Consider the following 19,882-nt stretch of genomic DNA (forward strand, 5'->3'; position numbering starts at 1 on the left):
TGTAAGGTAGAGATCCAATTTCACTTTTTTCTATTGATTTATGGATGACAAATTTTCCTAGCATCATTTATTGAATAATCTATACTTTACCCAGTGATCTAGAATGCCACTTTCGTCATATATCCTTTCCATATACGCATGGTCTGTTTGTGGGTTCTCTATTCTACACCACTGTTCCATTTGTTTATTCCTGCATCCATAGTATACTTATCACTGTAACGTTACTTTCAAAAAAGAAAAGAAAAACTGTCTTGCCAACTGGCAGAGCAAGCCCCCCATCTCACTCTTCCTCTTCAGGAACATGCTGACTGGTCTTAGACCTTTGCTCAACAGTACATCTTTAGAATCAATTTGTCCAGTTGCCCCAAAACACTTCTGGGAATTTTTGATCTGTAAACATCAACTTGGGGAAGGTTGACATCTTTACATTTTGATGCTTCCAATAAATAAAAATGGTGTACCAATGTGTTTGTCTTCTTTTAATGTATTTCAGTAAGTTTCATGTCCTCCATAGGGACCACACACCAGGAGACATCTTTCATCTTCTGACGCTCTTGTATACGCATCTTTTTAAAACTACATTTTCTCTGCTGTTGTTTGCCATTGACTTTGGTATACTGATCTTATTTCCAGCAACTCTTAATTACTTACTCATCCATAGATTCTTTTGTATCTTCTATGTAATCACAGCCTTGTAACTTTCTTCCTTTCCTGTCTTAAAACTTTTTCTTTCCCTTCCTGTGCCCTGATACAACAGATTAGTTCCTCCAAAGAGATACAAGAGAGCTCTCATTCTCGCTCTCTGCCAACACTCACAAACAAGAGGTCATGTGGGCACACAGTGAGATGCTGGTCACCTACGAGCCAGGAACACTTGCCTCAGGAGAAACCATTCTGGTACCCTGACCTTGGGACTTCCAGCCTCCAGAATAGTGAGAAAATAAATGCCTGTTGTTTACATCTCCTAGCCTATGGTATTTTGTTATAGCAGCCCCAACTAAGACATCCAATGATGCAAATAAAAACTATGTTATACTTAGGATCCGGTTATTTTCCTGTGGGAAGTTTCCTCACTCCAGATTATCTAGTCTGCTACACTGCCAGGAGAAGCATAAGGGCAGTACTTCTGTTCTTAAGTGTTCCTTTATTTAACAGGGGGCTGTTAACTAAGGGTCCTCATTAGGGACTTCAAGCAAAATTAAACAATATTTATTTGAAGAGAGAGTGTGCTCATATTCATGCTTTTTAAGGCTAATTGCTAAGGTTTTGTGTGTCTTTGTTCCAATCCCCTCCTCAAATTTAGAATGAGACGTAAGTTAAAAGCCTGAAGGACTGTGGGAGCCGAGGTGAGATTTTACTTCTACTTACAGTGGAAGTCGTACAAGAGAAAGGCAAGAGTAATGAGTTGATCATGTATATGGAGATAAAGGTAAGAATGTGTAAATTCGTAAGGATTAGGTTTAACTGCAAAGCACAAATCAGTGGCTTAAACAAGGTAGAGATTTATTTGTGTCTCCAAAAGAAGTCCAGAAGTAGACTGTCCAGGACTGGTATGGTGGTTCCATGGTCATCACAGATTCCATCTTCTTCTGTCTTCCATCCTGAAGATTGTATCATGCTCCAAGACCACTAGTGGAGATTCAGCCACAATGTCCACATTTCAGACAAGAAAAAGCCAAATGAGGGTTTAGAGAAGCACACAGGATGAGCCTCCCAACAGAGTTAGTTCACTGAAGGAACTTCCCTGGAAACACCATCAAATAACTTCTGCTTATAGCCCCTTAGCAATCCTTAACTGCAAAGGAGAATAGAAATACAATATTTTAGCTGTTCACACTGTCATCCCCAATAAAATATGGGTTCTGTAAATGTAGAAGGAGTAATAGATATTGGGTATCATAATAACAACGTTTCTTCTTTTTTTTAATGACGTTTCTCATTTTCTGTATTTTACGATGCTTTGACATCTTGGGGCCTGGCAGACCCTGGGAGGGACTTTCCCCACTCCACCCCCACATGATAGCGGATTCCTAGAAATAGTAAAGGACTTGTCCACGAGCATGCCTTTGATATGCACACCAAGCAACCCTGAGTTCATACCCCTCATTAGCCTTTCATCAGGCTCCTGAAGTCCAGGACACTATTCCTCTGCCTGAAATCACCCCAGGGCAAGGTACCTGACAACTAGGGACCACCCCTTATTACCCACTGCCTGCTGAAATGTGTTCAAACTGTCCAATCCTAAACTTGCTCAGCTCTCCTATCCTGTCTCACCCATTCTTTCCCCATGAAAAAAACAATAAAAGCTCTGACCCATGCTTTTCCCTCGCTCCTTCTGCCTCCTGACCTACCCTGGTACCTCTCCGTGTGGTCCTGGCATGGTGGTGTTGCACGCCCTCCTCTTGAGAACTGTAAGTAATAAACTCTTCGTTCAAAGGCAGTTGTCTCTGTGTCTGTCATCATACCATTCCTGATTAGAACAAATCCCATGTACATCGTAAAACAGGTAGGCAACTGGAAATCCTTCCCACAATATGGTTTTCCACAACAGGAAGCTGGAATCCTGGCATCATCTGAAAGTTATCTCACAAAAATCTGCTTACAATGTGTCTGGCAGAAGAAAAAGAAAGTCACTCTTGCCTCAGCGTCTCTTCTGAGCGCCAGACTCGTTAACCTTCACCCTCCCAAATATAAGCTAGAAAGTCTACAGTTAAACTATTTTCAAAACTAAACTCATTATCTTCGCTCTTCTCAAATCTGCGGCCACATCCATGTTCCTTAGTCTCTAATAAAACGTCATCATCTACACAGCTGCCCAAGCAGAAGTTTCAAAATTATCTTCTGGAGTCCCACGAAGTGGCCTCTGGGACGGTTTCAGGCACCCGGGTAGACCCACGCAGTCCACCAGGGGGGTCACTAGAGGCCACCGAGCTCTAAATTGCGGCCGGACAGCGTGACCGGGACTAAGTGTAACACACACCGGACACCAAGACTGAGGACGGATGGGAGGGGAGTGTATGATATTCCCTTGATGACTTTTTATATTGACATGTTGGAATATTTTGTATTCGTTGGCTTAAGTAAAAGTATTAAAATTTAGGGAAAAAAAATTATCTTCTGATTGCCTTTTCTCTTACCACCAACACCTCTGCTGTCACCACTAGATCCTGGACAGGAGCTATGCGTTCTCGGTTATCTCCAACCCAGAGCCTAGCACAGGACCTGGCACATAGTTGGTACGCGATGAATGAGTCAATGGGAATCCTAAACATCCCTCGTGTCACCTCTCATCCCCACTTTACTAACCTTTCCAGGCTTATTCAGTAGCTTCCTAACTACCGCCAGGCTTCGCTCCTTCTAACCCTTCAACTGTCTTCACAGTTCTTTCTAAAGCACAATTCTGATGAGATGTCCCTCTTTTAAAACCTTCTATGGATCCCACTGCCAAAGTCCTCTGCAAGCTTTCAACGCCCTTTACAATCTAGCCTCAAATACCTTTCGTGTTTTATCTTTGAATGCTTCGTATACGTTTAAGTTTCTGGACCTTCGTTCGTGTTGTTTCCTCTGCTGAAAACTAACCTAACTATTCTCTTCTGCGCCCCACAGGACTCTGTTTCTACCGTGACTAGAGTGTCCCTCCCACCGTATCACACTTGTCTACACCACTCCTGCTTTTACCTCCCCCACCCAACCTCCCCCACCCTACACTGCGAGTCCCTTCAGTGCAGGAGTCCTGTCATATTCACCCCTACATCCACGCTGTACGGCTGCATGGCATAGAGCAGGTGCCCACGTGGCCTCTGAGTGCAAAAAGATGCCCAGGTTAATTGTAAACAGCCACAGAAGATTAACAACAAACCAAAGAAAAAAAATGACCAAAGTGGAATACGTGCTCAGTAATCCACGGACATTAATAACTCAACAAAAAAAAGTCAAGTACGATAAACTGAAATTAAAATGCTCTCCTGAGTATCTCCTGAGACTTGGTGAGACAGGCATGGTGACTGAAAGAGAGATACACCTTGTTTAAAATAACTGCAACAACAGTAATAATAGCCAGCATGTATTGAGCACTTGATTCAGTTACTACGTGCTAACTAAGTAAGTTACAGGTATTACTTACTGTGTTCTTCACAGTAGGCCTATAAAAGTACGACTACTATTATCCCTGTTTTATTCACAGGAAAACAAAACAACAAAAATCAAAGGCGTGGGAAGTTAAGAAACGCACCAGAGTTCACCCAGCTGCTCCGAGTAAAGCAAAAATTCAAATGCAGGCTTTCTGACTGCACAGCCTTAAGTGAACTATTATGACAGACCACCTTTTTCCCAAATGACTGGTACAGCAGAAAAACTAAAAAAGATGTACACTTATTTGGACAAATAGGACCCTAAGGTCCAAAGCATGGCAGAGAGCTAATGGATGAAGGGTAAAGAGAGAAAAAGAAAAATTTCAATATTGTGGATGCATGATTCTGACAGCCGAAAAAGCTACACATCATCCTATCACAGACTGTGGGACTAGCACAGGGGCCAAGTATAGTAGTTTTGAGAAGGGACTTCAGTGCTGTTGGTGCAGGCCAAAAGCCTCACTCTCTAAAAAGTGAGCCTGACAAATTCTTGAACAATCTTCCTGACAATTTCAATGCTCAGTAGGAAGGAAACAATTATAGGTAACAATAAAAGGAGCAGACACTGAACTTATTTTAACCAGTAAAGAGACACTGCTTGACAAAAAGGAAGAGGAATATGTAAAGATAACCTGGTAGAGAAATTAAGTGTGACTTATCTTCCTGTGGGATCATCGGACTGAAGATGAGAAAGAATAAAGAGGTAGAGGTATTTCTCCCTCACTCGTAATTCTCCCCCTCAACCAAAACCTATTATGTACTGAACTCCTGGTGTGATCCAGATGCACCCTGCACAGGGCGCTGGTCAGAAGTCAGCAGTGGGGTTTCTGGTTATGTAGGGCCAACGCGAGTGGGAAGGCAGCAGGAGGGAGACTGTAGGCAGAAAGCAAAATGCAAACTTCACGTACCCAAGTTCAAACCCCAGGTGTGCCTCTTACAAGCTGTGTGACTTTGACATGTCTCTTAACCTCTCCATTTCAAGTTTCCTCACCTGTAAAATGGAGATAATACTACCTTCTTCTTAGGGTAATAGTTAAATGAGACAATGATAAAAAGCACTTAGCTCAGGGCCTTGTGTGCAGGTGGTACGTACATAATAAATGTCAGCCGTTAATATGATTACTGTTACCTTGTAAGATATTTCTCTGTAGCGCATTAACCTTGGGATTATCTCTCATTTTCTACAATGATCTGCTTGCTGTTACTCCCACCAAATCTTCAGGGCACATGATGCAAACCCTGACAGCAAAATACGTAAAGTGATCCTGCCCTCACTTTCATGTTGATGTTTCAGGGCAATCCAACTGAACAACACACATTTACAAAGCCCTAAAATGTCACTGTGCTCTGCTGAGCTGGACAAGGGCAAAAGGGTAGTCTGAGTAAAAAACAACACTGCCTTCAAGAATTACACGATATCTTTTGGGAACAATGAGAAATTACCATTAATTTCCCCTAAATGAGCTGCAAAGGTTAGACTGAAACCCAGTTGGCAATGACAAGTAATCCCCGAAACAGCCACAGAAACATGTCTTTGGTGTTTTCAGATGTCTTTGGACTGATCAATCATGCAGCGATTTTTAAGACATGGATGACTCTCTGAGAACTGCACCTCGCAGCAAATAGTGGGTCTTATCTGGGCTGGTCTTTAACGTCAGCCATTCTGGGTTGTGTACGTTTATTAAGAGGAGAATACAAGAAAAAAAGAAAAAAAAAAAAAAAAGAAATGAAGTGTTTAAGCATGAGATGTTACAATACAGATAATGGGGGAAAAAATGCATGAAAGAATATCTTGTTCACCTCTAGCACATGAAGTGCTACTAGCTTAAGGTGAATGAGGAGAGCAAGCCTGGCTTGGAAATAATGGAAAGATTTTTTTCCCCCAAAATGTAAAGAGCTTTATTTACTTCTTCTTCTTATAAAGGTAATACATACTCAATGCTAAAAAAAAAGAAAAAAAAAAAAAAAAAAAGAAAAAACTACAAAAGTGTAAAAAGTAAGGAAAAATCATACATAATCTTCTCAGAGATCATCAGAGCATTTTGATTTTTCTCCTTCCAGACTCTTCTAAGTATTCATATCAATTACTTCTTTTTCAAATATGGGAATAACACCACACATGCTGTTTGATACTTTTTCTCCCACACTTCCATGGATCATACTCATCTTTCTACCTAACCCAAAATCCCAAAATCCAAGTCACAGGGCAGTTTTCTGCAGGTACATTCCCTGACACCGTAAGAACATGGAAAAAGGAAATGCAGGACACAAAACTTGGACTAGAAGACCCCTACGGTCTGTTACTGCTATCAGATTCCACAGATCTACTCTGAGACTAGGCTGGGAACAGTAGAAAGTTTCTCAGGAGACGGGGCTGCCTGCGGGGGAGGGCAGAGTTTATGCTCCCACAGCCTGCCCGGTCGTGGACCCTGGGTCTGCAGTATCACACGCACGCTGAGGCCTCTGCACTGAACACCTGACTCTGAAAGCCCTGCTGCCCAGCCGCAGAGCCTCTCAAGCAATCTCCAGTGGGAGTCTGCAGGAGAGCCCCTCGGCTCACGGGGATCCTGGAGGACACACTCTCTGCCCCTGCACCCTGGACTCAGAATTGCTTGGGTTTGGTAATTAAGCAGTTTTGTTCACCATGTCACTTTCCCAAAGCACAGATTCATCACTCAGTTTAAACAGGAATACTAATCCGCATTAACTTCTCACAACTTTGAAGGAGCATAAAAGTACCTTTGCTGAGGAAAAAAACAAAAAGTTGCCCGAAAGACAAATTTTACCTACTTTACAATTTTGCTTAAGGAATGTGGCGTAAAGGAGTGAGGACTACATCACCAGACAGTTTTAATGTGGGAACTCAAGAGAGCAGACTTAATATGCTGATTAATGGTCCCAGCTACAGGAAAAAAAGAAAAACATGGTTGAAAAAAAAAACTTAAAATTTAAAAATAAATAAAGATAGCTGATATGAGGAAACAGTAATTAATTTTCTACTGTTCCTGGGCAAAAGAAAGGATAAAGCTAAGGAACTCCATTTTTCCTTAACCAAACTGTGAGTACAAAATGCTGCTGATGTGTGCAGAAAATACCTTAAAATAAAAAGTCAAGGGTCCATAAAATAACGTGTGAATTCTGAACCTGTTAAAGTCCAGCAGTATCTAAGCTACAGTTAGCACCACACTCTATCAGGCAGAGGGGAGAGGACATGTAAAAGTAAAAGATGCATTAAAAAACTGAGTTCGTTTTATGTAATCTTTACTAGTAAATTACTAGTACTCTGTCAGAATCTTATAATAAAGGTAACTGTGCGTACACAATTGTACACAGTATGTACATCAAGAGACCATGTACAAAATAAGAGGAAAATGTCATACCTGGGGCGCTAACCTAGAGAGGCAGGGACTCCCCTGAGAGCTCTGTATGAGACTAAAAGGTCAGAGAATGGGGTTTAGAAAGATAGAAAATAGTGAAACCAGAGCCTATGTCATCACCTGGAGATGGACTACTTCATCCCTAGTTATACTTTAGGTCTTTACTGCTAGTAAACTCTGTTTCACAAATGCTACTAGTGAAATTGTCCAAAAACAGAAGACGTGAATAATGTAGGTTCATCTTGAGGCTATTTAGATTATATATTAACCACTGTTCAGCAAGCCCCTACAATTTAGGCTAAAGCTTAATATCCCGTTGGGATCATTCATGTGTCAACATTTATTGTCTATTCTGTGCCAAGCAATGGTTAAGACGCAGGTACATAAAGAAGATACAGTTCTTGCCTTCTAGTCTATAAACCAAACAGATAAGGAAATCAGTATTTACAACCATGGGATAAATGTATGACGTACAGCAATGCTCAATACACACTGAGTGGCTAAATCAATACTATAATAGAAGTGTGCACAAAAAAGGGGGGGGGGGCCTTCCGAAAGGACAGTTATCCCTCTGCCATAACACGGATGAACCTAACAGTTCACTATTTCGTATACCTATACACAGAAACCATCTCTTAAAGAATAAACAACTAGTGAATACCATAACATACAGGAGCTACCAAGGTTCATGACACAAAAACGGGGAGGAGAACAGCAGTCAGGAAAAATATTATCACTCATTTTACATAGAGTATTTTAATTCTTGCCCTCAGAAACTACAAAGACTATCAAGATTTAGAAACGAGACTGTACCAAACAATGGCCAAAGAAGAATCGTCCACTCTATGCCTTCTCCTTCGTCTGGTCACTCAGAAATATAATGTTATCTGTAAAGAAGCCAAAGCATAAATGTTATTTTCAGAACGCTTTCTCCATCTCAGTTAATCATTCCCCTCTATCACATACATATTTTAGTGCTATTCACTGAAAAGACTTTAGACAAATTCTCAAAATATTATGTTCTTGCTATATTGCTTGCTATGTCCTTGAGAGGTATATACAATAGGCATAATGGAGCTAAAAGCTGGGCTTCAACCGTTTTTCGACAACTCAGACCTTGTGAGAAAAGGTGGGACACTTCTCATCTTCCCTGAAGACAGCTAAGGTCTTCTCAGCAACAACTTTCTACAAAAGAGCTAGTCACAAATTCTGACGCTTGCAGTGCTCAGACAGATGCCATGAAACCAGGGAGCGCATCCTCGCAGAGAAAAGGATGCCGGCATCCCAGTCCACAGGCTGCAGGGATGGAGGAAGGGCAGGGTTCAACAAACGGCCCCATCGCACAGACAGACTTATTTATGTTTTTTAAGTCTGAACAATTACATAGAACACATTTTATTTTTAAATTTTAAAAGAGAATGAGTTTTATATATTCACTCGAGAAAATTTTTACTAATCAGTATTTCAGAGAGAACATTTTTATCCAAAAACATCAGACATTGCTCTTAAAATACTGTGCAGAAAGAGTTAGTTTAGGACAAGCAAAGGAAAAGAAGCAGTATCTCCCGTAAAACACCGAAAGATCTACATTCTTAAAACTTCAGAATTATTCAAAAACGGTTGTTATATAGTAATTGAATATTTGTTGACGACTGTAGTCTTCTAAAACTAGAATGTTTTGGTACAGAATGGTTAGTATTTTAGAAGAGATTATCAGAATTGACATCACTGTGTAAAAATGACAAGTGTGCCACCTGCTGGTGGTTATTTTTAAGCTACATTGATCCAAAGAATAAAAAAATATGGCCTATAAAACAGATCAGACAAATTAAAACTCTATTCCCTTCCATTCTAATGTCACTAAAGACCCGTTCAATTTTACTATTAGCCATAAACCTATGTTAACTGCTTAATCATTCATGCTAGTGAATACTGGTGACAAGAAAAAAAAAAAAAAAGGCAGATAATTTGAAATGCTTCTATTTGGCCTGGTTTATAACAATTCGCACAATCCAAAATTTGCCCTCACAATAGGTTTATAGTGGAATATTAATGTGTTAAATGCTTCATAAATACATGATCAATAGATTTTAAACCATCAATTATTTTATTAGAAAGCTTGATCTTCCACTGCTGAAATCACAGGGGTAGTTCTATACAATATACAGGTCTAGAAAAAAATTTTTGAATAGGTAGATACGTCTGGAGGCTTGACCCAAGGAGGAACAGGGAAGGCAGGAAGTAATTTACTGTCAAAACACTCAAGAATTATGAAAGTAAACTGGTCAGAAAAAACCTCATCTAAGTTATCAAGGTCAGTATACTTTCAAAGAAACCAGTAAGAAAATATACGATTATTATTTACAACAAATTATAATTTATCCATATGGCACAGTAGTTAAGACAAACTCTGGAGCAAGTGAAAAGAGAAAGAGGAAAATCTGTCAATTAGGAGGCTTAAGTTGTCAGACTTTTCACCTCCAGAATTGTGAGAAAATTCATTTCTGTTGTTTAAAAAAAGAAAATAAGAGACACTTAAGATACATATAAACCATGTAATATAATGTATGGACTGGTATTTATGAAGCAAAGAAATTTCAATACTATGACATCTGGTAAAAAAAAATTTAACAATAATTTCTTAATATTAGGTGTGATAATAGCACTATAGTTATGTTTTAAAAAGGAATCTGTATCTTTCAGAGATACCTACTGAAATATTTCTGGATGATATAATGTCTGAGATTCCCTCAAAATAATCCAGATGGGGGAAAAGGGGGCTGGGGCATAGATTAAATAATATTGGCCATCTGTTGATAATTGTTAAAGCTGAGTGATGGGAGCTTTCGTTTCTTACTATTCTCTCTCCTTTTGTGTATATTTGACATTTTCCATAATAAAAAAATTAATTTTTAAATGATATCTAATTTGGGCATACCTCAGAAGTTCATAAATATTAAGATACTACTATAATAAAAGTTCTTTTATTCCCATCTACTTATTTATCGAAACAAATTTCCCAGTTTTTATATCGATAAAAAACCAGAGAACAGAATGAATACGTAACTATTTTAGCAATTTATCCAAAAGGCAAAAAATGCATCATCTATCTCACTAAGATACATTTTCAATAAAATTTTAGTTTGTATACATATATACTAAAGTTGTTTTGGTCAATTATGTTCTAAAAACAACTGTAATGATAACCCAATTCAAGGAGAAACCTAACATTTAGAGCTCTACTGTTGCAGAATTTTTTTAAATATTTTTAAATTTCTATTTATGCATGTACTTTTGTTACAGTTAACTGAATGAATGACAAAAGAGTCTTGACTATACAATATATTAAGGTACACTTCTGAGGAGAAAATGAAATTGAAAAGCAAGTTCAGAGAAAAGGGAATAATGTAAAATTTCCAAGTGTTGAGGTGTTTGTATCTTTTTTAATGATGATGGATATCAAATTGCTATAATATTTAGATCCATTAATACCTTTGAGAGTAACATAATTTTACATTAAAAAAAAATTTAATGTCAACTTACACATGTCGAAAGGGGTATATTATTTTCAAACTTCTTGTAGAATTTTCAGAAAAGTTTGAAAACTCTGCTCTAGAGGATATTTTCTTAACCTCCTGAAGCTTCGTGTGTCCATCTTTTCTATGTTGTTTTGTATTTTGTTTAATGAGAACAAAAGGAATTTAAAACAAAATCATCATGTTAAGTACCAAACAGGTTCTGAACAAATCTGCACAAATGTCTAATGCCACTCACTTTAGTGTAACTCTGTCTCGACACATGCTTTTTCCCTGTTTAGGCCATGTCCTTCAAAGACACTAGATTAAAGGTTTTCTAAGTCCAAATAGTAAGTACTGGCTTAGACAGTTCAACTGATAAGTTACTTGTGAACTAAAACTGTGAGTACAGAGATAATTTTCTAAAGGAAGAGATAAATACAGAAACCTGGAGCAAGCCCACAAACCTCACTTGGAATTCTCCTGGTGAAGTGCCTTACAATCTCATTAGCATCAGTACTAACAGCCTCAGGTAAAGTTACAACACAGCCAAGCTTTCAAAAAAGGAAGGAGAAAAAAAAAAAAAAAAAAAAAGGATAGCTATTATCACAAGAGCCTTACCAGCTATAATTGTTGTTGCTTGTCGTCTCACATTATTTTTATCCATATATTCACCATAGTCTACTTTCCCTTCCACATAAATTCGAGACCTGATATAAATAAAATTTACAGTTTTTAGTCTGGAGATTCTAATGTACTTTACAGGAGAGAGTCAGGTCAGAGAGGGTAAGTATACATTAAGGATGAAACAGATAATCATAAAGAACCTCATTTTTGCTACCACTTCTCAAAATTCAGAATTAGGAGTACTGAAACAGGGAGTTCCCTTGTGGTCTAGTGGATTCCTAGGGAATCCTAGCTCTAGGATTCCAGGCTTTCACTGCCAGGGCCCAGGTTCAACCCCTGGTCAGGGAACTGAGATCCCACAATCCACGTGGTACAGCCAAAAAGAAAAAGTAGTGAAACAGAATGTGCAGAGACTTGCCACACCTAGGAAAAAGGACAATGTTTTCATCCTTGAGCTAACTGTGGTCCTTATGGAAGTTTAAAAAAAAAAAAGCTGTTCAAAAGTTTAAGCCAAGGGGGCTTCCCTGGTGGCGCAGTGGTTGAGAATCTGCCTGCCAATGCAGAAGACACGGGTTCGAGCCCTGGTCTGGGAAGATCCCACATGCCACGGAGCAACTGGGCCCGTGAGCCACAATTACTGAGCCTGCGCGTCTGGAGCCTGTGCTCCGCAACAAGAGAGGCCGCGATGGTGAGAGGCCCGCGCACCGCGATGAAGAGTGGTCCCCACTTGCCGCAACTAGAGAAAGCCCTCGCACATAAACGAAGACTCAACACAGTCATAAATAAATAAATAAAAGAACGTGAATTTCTTTAAAAAAAAAAAAAACAAAAGTTTAAGCCAAAATTAAAAAAAAAAGCAACCTTAAGACCATGAAGAGCAACCTAGTGGCATCCTTTAAATCTCTATGATTAATTTCCAATGTGTTATTTTCTGTCACCTCTGATTTGGGATTCTCTAACAGATTTGTTGATTTTTTCATTTATTTTTTTAGTTAGTTCCTTTCTATATTGAGGTTCATAAACTTATTCTCAAAAGACTTAGATTATTAAAATGCAAAATTTTCAGCTTTAGTATTTCACTCAGAGTTAATTACTAAGACTATACTGCACTCTCTAGAAGGCTGAACTAGAAGACAACTGTAACTCTGATTTCAAAGAGTAGAAAATGGCCATAATGACACCAATTTTCAGAGTCTATAACACCACCAAAAATGTACAATACAGAAAACAGACAAGACTGGTAAAATGACTGGGTGCCAAAGGGAACAGTCACACAGATTCATCAACCAGTAGGTGAAATTGCATATAGACATTTTCCTTGAAATTTCCTCTGTGTTTATATGCGTATATATGCACATATCATACATACATGACAATGGAGGTACATATGAAGAAAAGGTATGCACTTATTTTTAAAAAATAGAAATTTTAGTTACTGCTGAAATTATTTTACATGAAATGTTTTATTTCTATAAAACAAGTATATTTCTAAACATACTATGACTACAACTGCTGTTAAATACATCCTTTTGTCCTTCTGTGGGTTTGGAAAAGATACTTTTTATACATAATCAATCCAAGCATTCCAAAAGGGAACTACTAAGCTTACATAAAATTATCAAATATGAAATAAATGCTGTGAATATTACCATAATACCTCACTGTGTCAGGCTTCCGACATTCCAGACCCTCTGTTAGGCCATCATGTGATGCCAAGAGGCAAGACACCTGCCTTCAGGATCCCTGGCCATGGAGGCACTTGCTCACATGGTACTCGGTACCCTTTGCCTTCTCTTACCTCATCAGCTCCATTTAAGTACACATCGTCTTTGCCCTAAATTATAAGTTGTTAAAAGGCTAAACTATGTTAAAACCTTTAAAATAGTCACATATGGCAATGCGCTATGTTTATAGTATTAAGCACTGAATGAATACCTCTTGGGTTAACACAGAGTAATTAGTGGTACTACATAAATAAAGGAGCTACACAGTCCACGAGAACACGTTACCAGTTTCTTAAACCAGCAGTCCCCAACCTTTTTGGCACCAGGGACTGGTTTCGTGGAGACAATTTTTCCCTGGACAGGGGTAGAGCGGGTGGAGGGGGTGGGCGGGTGGCTCGGGCGGTAACGCGAGCCATGGGAAGGGGCAGGTGAAGCTTCGCTCGCTCACCCACCGCTCACCTCCTGCTGTGTGGCCTGGTGCCTAACAGGCCGTGGACCGGGACCGGGACCGGTCTGTGGCCCGGAGGTTGGGGACCCCTGTTTTAAACCATTCAATCTGTAAGATCCTTCCTTCCTCAACTTACCCCTTTTTCACATACTGATATGCCACATCTCTCAGGCCTGGTCGGAATACTGAAATTCTGTGCCACGTTGTCTTTTGACTGACATCACCTAAATCACAAGAATAGGGAATGTGGTTATAAATGCAAAAGACAAATGCCAAAGGACAATGTGTCCCAGCAAAACCAATGCCACAATTTCTAAAAGAGCAGAACAGAATTAGAGAAGGTCCTTTCTAAAAGTATCTAATTAGATAATTCACCATAAATAATGTCTATTTACTGCTGATAAAATTAAGAGCCCGGGCTTTTGTACTTACCCATTTGGTGTGTTTCATTTTCCCCTGATCGCCACATCTCATTTGTTGCTAGAGAAAATATTGTGACTGGGTTTTTTCCTTCTACCTGTCTCATGACAGGGTCCTGACCTACTCGACCAAGTAACTGCACACGATTCAGAGCTGAAAGGCAATGTGTAGATAAAATGAGACTGAGAGAAATGTCCAGGGAGGAACAGCTACAAACACTACTCCAACTTCAGTCTTGGCATTAAGCAAAACCCAAGTTTTAGAAGGTTTGAAAATAAGTTGAAGGGGGAAATAGACAAGAGATTGGGAGGGAAAAAGGATTGGCAAGAAAGGAGAAAATATTCAGAGGAAGTAGCCCCACAAAACAAACGTTAAGCTCTTTATCTAAATTCTTCTTTTAAATACCTAAAAAAACTTCTTTAAACTGTCTATAGAGTTAAAAGAACAAATCTGAATATCTTTATAAATACAAGGGACTATTTCTGTGAAACAACAGCTTTCACAAACATTCACTACTTCAGCCAAATAGCACATACCCTTGGAAGACTTAGATAACCAAACAGGACTCAAGGAAATTCTTTGGCAGGAAAGTGACAATAAGATTGAGTAAAAACTGACTGGTAAAGGAAGAAGGGCCCAATTTACACGAGGCCCCTGCAGCCTGGTGGGGCAAGGCCAAGATCTGAGAGGCAAATATGAGTCAAGAGCGTGATGATTAACAGATTATAACCCAACGAATACACCTCTTGTGCAACACTGAGAATATTAGCATACTGCTATAAATAACACACTTTAAACTTGGAAATCAGCTACTACTTACATCTTTCGAGAACCAAACTGCCAGCTATTTCAGACTCATGTCTTACAAACTGATGAAGGACCTAAAGTGGAACAAATGAGTAAAACAGCTTTAATCCGGGGGAAAGGCAAATACAAACAGAAGACCCATTCACACGTGGTCACCATCCAGTCAGTAGCTCCTACGGCATACATCCACACAAGACAAGAGGCGTGCCCATCACACAGAGCCAGGAGGACCATGCAAACACTTAAGGGCAGCCTACTGCAGAAGCCCACAGGTACAAAGGAGGTACTACACGGTATACCCAAGAGAGTTCATTTACAGTCCTCTCCCGCTTCTTTTGTGGCAATCTTCCTGATTATGGTGCCTCTGTGTTTGCACACAAAAGGTAAATAAATACATGTTGGAAAAAGTCATGCTTTCGACAGACCAAAGAAAAAAGTCTAAGATAAACAAACATGGTTCTTTGATAAAGTGCAAAGATATGCCTGCCCCAAACGGTCTGTCAGACAAAGGGAATCACTGCCACGTAACAGCAGCACTCAGTGATAACAACAGCTATCATTACTGAGTACCCGCTAACTGCTTTACCTCTCATCAATTATTCCTCAGACTAAATCTATAAACTATGTAAAATTACCACCACTTTATAGATGAGAAAAATGAAATTCAAAGAGAAAGAGTAACTTGTCCAATATCCTCCAGGAAATAAGTGGCAAGTCACGCCGAGATCCCAGGGCCGTCTGACCCCAAGGCTGCCGCTTTTCCCACTACCCTCTGCTGCCTCTTTAAGGACATTCTGTGTAAGGGCTACTGCCAAGATATGAGGACACATCACTGGGAACATCCCTGGGTTCAGAGAGCTAACCATTACACCAGAGAAACATGTGTCAAGTGGTGGCACTGTTAATAAGCCACCAATTAAAACAATACCCACTCCAGGGGTGGTACTTCTGGTTATGGAATCCTAGCGCTATGTCTGGGAACAGAGAGTGGGTAAGAAAATAAAAATGTGAGTTCCAACATATTAAAGATCAAACTGCTAACTGCTACGTGTGTCATGATTCCAGAAAGGTGCTAATCTGAGTGCTCAGATGAGCCAGAGCTCCTAAGTTTCATGGAACAACAGTTTGCCTCATTGGGGGCACACAAAAATCAAGACCTACTGGAGGAGCAGAAATGGGGAAAGAATCAATTTAACTGAGATACTTTTTTAAATTAAACATTTCACTCTTTTATACACAGCTTTAAAGATATCGTAATACTGCAGAATCATGTATGAAGACAGGAATAACTTTTCCATGCTTCACATTTCAACACATGAAAAAGTATACGTTTCAAAAGTATGTATAAGTTAGTACAGATCCAAGAATATAGGGCCAACTCTACAGCAGAGCGGGGGAAATGTGAACAGGTTTCACGGAGGAACTGCTTCTTCCTCATCTTCACAAGATGAGGAGTGAGAGAGGTGTTCTAAAGGAGAATCTATAGAACTTAGTGCCCAGATGAGCTTAAGCGAGCAAAAAGGGGTCTAGGCTGGCTCAAGGCTGGCGAGGCTGACAGGAGATCAGGTGAGAAGTCTGACTGGGTGACGTGAGAAGCAATCCTGGACCTGGTAAACGTGTAGTGATGCTGAGACTTCACCTGCTCTCCTCAGCACAAGGAGGCGGGGTGGGGAGGCAGGCTGACAACACCTGAGGCACGTGGTCAGAAAAGAAACCACCTGTCTTATTAAAAATAAAAAAAATAATAAAAAATAAAAATCTGGAACAACGGTTCTCATAGTCTGCAGATCAACAACGACTTTCAATGCTAACTGATCTACGTGCAAGTAGCACATGTTTTTAAAAGTAATTACTCCCATGATATATGTGAACACACTAGAGAAGTTTCGTTTTGCTTTAGTGAACATTATTTACCCAAGTAAAATCTGTCCCCAATCCTCATGTCAAATAAGTACACCAAGGTGTGTGGGCTCAAAGGACTTTTGCCTGTGCAGGCAAAAGCCTAAATAAGTTTGATCACTACGGCTTATAGTAACACACCCCAACACTAATACGAAGAAGTGATTACCTGCATTACAGGTCTTCGAAACATGGCTTCTATTTCCTTTTCTTACAATCTAACCTTTAACCTGTTCCTGAAGAAAAAAGAGATCAGTTAAGTCCTACAGCAAGAACATGAATTCACTGAGTCCTAAGTGCCTAACTGCATCCACGACTTTTACGCAACCCACCTTGCGACCGTATCACATCAACAGCCCTGCACAGGGGACGGGAAGGATTCCCTCCTGCTCCCAGAAAGCCCCTCTCGCACCTTCATGTCTCTTTGATCCCCTTTAACTTCCTCTTCCTCCAACCCACGCCAAAAAATCCTGATTCCATCCCCATTTCCGTTCCACGGTCTTCTCAAATTTTATTAAAATGCAAGTTCCCTTCGGGCAAGGACTTCTGTCGGACTTATTCACTGGTACACCCAATACCCCTAAAACAGTTCCCAAGACATAGTAAGGGCTCAATAAATATTAAAATGTTAGCATGGGGCTTCAATCTGAAACGTGTGGCCGCAAAAACTACCGCCTCCAGCCCCGTCAGCAAAGACCAAGGGGATCCCTGGGCTTCGCCGCCTCACCGCCGAGATGTGCAGGCGCCCCTTCTCCAAGATGACGCTCCCAACCAACAACATAGGGGAACTGAGAGAGGCGACGAAACCACGGAGTCCTCTGCGCGAGTGAGAAGGCAAGGTCCACACACCGACACAGTACCGCCTCCAGGACCCACGCAGAGCCTTACGCACACCTAACGCAGGACTCGGGCCTTCCACCCCTTCTCCCTCCCTCACCTGACGCTCAGACTCCGACAGCCTCCCGGAAAGAAATCATTTCCGGTTGCTGCTGGGACGCAAGACTCGCGAGAAGAAGGAGGAAATGGAAATTCCGCTGCGTGCGTCGTAGAAATGAGGCCGGCCGGCGCCGCGGGAAACACGCCCCCTTAACGCGGTAGTTCCGAGAGCTTCGTTCTGGGCGGGAGCGAATGAGTCAACGCCGCCAAGTGGTTTAGTTAACCTATTTGCAAGTTTCTAGCGAAGTGAAATTACTATTTGAAGAGGTTCCCGGCCCGGCCCGGGACTCGGCAAGGTGGACGAAACAAAGGATAGCTGTGTCTCTGGAAAAAACTAGAAAGGTTCAGGCCTCCAAAAGCAAGAAGAAAAAAACGAAACAACAACAACAAAAACAAACAAAAAACGGAAAAAGTAGTGGCGAAAGAGCCGAAAGCGCAAAATTTAAGGGTCACCAAAAAAATGGGAATCAAAGTAAGTAGTAATGCAATGTTTTCAAAAGTCAGAATTAAGGCAAAAAATTCGTGAATAAAACATGAAAATTTTTATTAAATACAGTATCTGAGCCAGATAGGATCCTAAGGCACCAGGAAAAACGTGTGCCCCTATATACAAGTTTTTATGTATTTAAAAAAAACTTTCCAAGAACATTAAAGTACTTGAAGAAATATTGAACATCTGAAAATTAGGCGTATTAAAACTAACAACATTGCTTTAAGTTTAAATATTTTGCTTATACCAAAAACATAATTTTACCTTCCTGGCTTTAATGGAAGTCTACTTCTTTGCTTACTTTATTTCCAATTGCAAGAGTTGCCGTGCCTGATCATTTTTCCTGAGGAAGTGGCATTAACTTCAGCTTACTGATCTTGCCTTTATTTAGAATTCTTATATTTTGTTCATTGTGGCTTTTTCATTAATATCTTAAAAATATTGCATTAAAGTAGCATTCATCTTGAATGCTGGTTTCTTGGCCCCCCTTAAATTTTGTCTCGTTCCCCCTAATCCTGGCCTTGGTAAGGAAGAGGGGAATGGAGGCCCATAGACTGCAGAATACAGGCCAGAGGGAACCTCCCCAGGCCTGTCCATCACCTGGTCCTGGCACTGTCCAGCTTCTAGAAAAGGTACCCTCCACATCATTCTAATAAGGAAATCTCCTCCTCAGGAGCCTACTTAAAACCTTTCAATGGCCCATTCTTGCCCTAAAAGGAAAGAACACGAACTACTTCATGTGGTTTCCAACACATACCCTAACCCACTCTTAAGAGTATGACTTACTAGTTGGTATATTTCTTGATGCTTACCTCTGTTTTACTTCCACCTTCAAGATGTTTAGTCCTGGAAACATACCATGTTATGCTGCCTTCAGGCCTTGCACAGGCATTAATCCCACACTCCATTAATCCCACACTCCACTGTGTTACTACTGTAACATACCCTCTGATGATTTCCTATTTAAAAATCCTATTTCCACTTGAGCTGTTGAGTCAAGTGAAAAACCAAATTCACCCTTTCCTTCAAAGCCAGTTTTCCTCTTCTAAGCTCCTTGTTTGTTTTAATGGTACCAAGATTCTCCCAGACTTGAACTTTGGAATCATCTTTGACACTTCTCACTGATCACCTACATCTGTTTCATCCATATCCAATCACTTGGCCCTAAAAGTTCTATCTTCATTAGGCCACAGATCTCTCCCTCTTTCTTTCTGTTCACAAACACTTTGGGGTAAGGAGTGTGGAAAAGTTTGTTTAAAAATAAGAAAGCACCATGCAAATTGAAAATAGACACACCTTTGGCAAACTTTTATAACCTTATGAATAACATCTCAGTGGAGAATCTAGGCTAATCTGAATTCTCTCTCAGACAGGAGTTACCAATACACGTTCTCCTTAGACTGTTGGCTGGAGAAATTTGCAAGTGCTGTTTTCTTTGACAAAGAAAAACATATTAAGATGTATAATGTCATGGAAGAACAGAGTTAAAACATTTTCTTCTGTCATCAA

The 19,882-nt window shown here is 40.1% G+C and overlaps 1 protein-coding gene across 6 annotated transcripts; it reads right to left on the reverse strand.

Moving 5' to 3' along the window:
- Positions 1 to 1,478: 1,478 nt before the first annotated feature.
- On the reverse strand, positions 1,479 to 17,956 carry SSBP1 (single stranded DNA binding protein 1). Of its 6 annotated transcripts, none has more exons than XM_036863060.1 (8): positions 17,885 to 17,956; positions 17,117 to 17,183; positions 15,062 to 15,122; positions 14,254 to 14,394; positions 13,958 to 14,045; positions 11,644 to 11,732; positions 8,321 to 8,394; positions 1,479 to 1,629 (listed from the first exon to the last, which is right to left on the reverse strand). In XM_036863060.1, exons 2-7 carry the CDS (start codon positions 17,138 to 17,140, stop codon positions 8,351 to 8,353), a joined length of 447 nt encoding a protein of 148 aa, XP_036718955.1. In that variant the 5' UTR covers positions 17,141 to 17,183; positions 17,885 to 17,956; the 3' UTR covers positions 1,479 to 1,629; positions 8,321 to 8,350. The 6 variants fall into 6 exon arrangements, with proteins under 6 accessions (XP_036718955.1, XP_036718951.1, XP_036718952.1 ...); XM_036863056.1 differs by having other exon boundaries at positions 1,479 to 1,795; XM_036863057.1 differs by having other exon boundaries at positions 1,483 to 2,409.
- Positions 17,957 to 19,882: the final 1,926 nt, after the last annotated feature.

Source organism: Balaenoptera musculus, chromosome 9 (assembly GCF_009873245.2).
Source record: "Balaenoptera musculus isolate JJ_BM4_2016_0621 chromosome 9, mBalMus1.pri.v3, whole genome shotgun sequence".
Taxonomy (NCBI): domain Eukaryota; kingdom Metazoa; phylum Chordata; class Mammalia; order Artiodactyla; family Balaenopteridae; genus Balaenoptera; species Balaenoptera musculus.

Excerpts from the sequence above, each read along its gene's own strand:
- SSBP1 (XM_036863060.1), bottom strand. The coding sequence starts at position 17,140 with ATGTTTCGAAGACCTGTAATGCAG. Across the intron at positions 11,733-13,957 it reads TATCAGTATGTGAAAAAGGG|GTCTCGAATTTATGTGGAAG; the intron begins GTAAGTTGAGGA and ends TATTTATATCAG. Across the intron at positions 8,395-11,643 it reads AGCAACAACAATTATAGCTG|ATAACATTATATTTCTGAGT; the intron begins GTAAGGCTCTTG and ends GCTTCTTTACAG.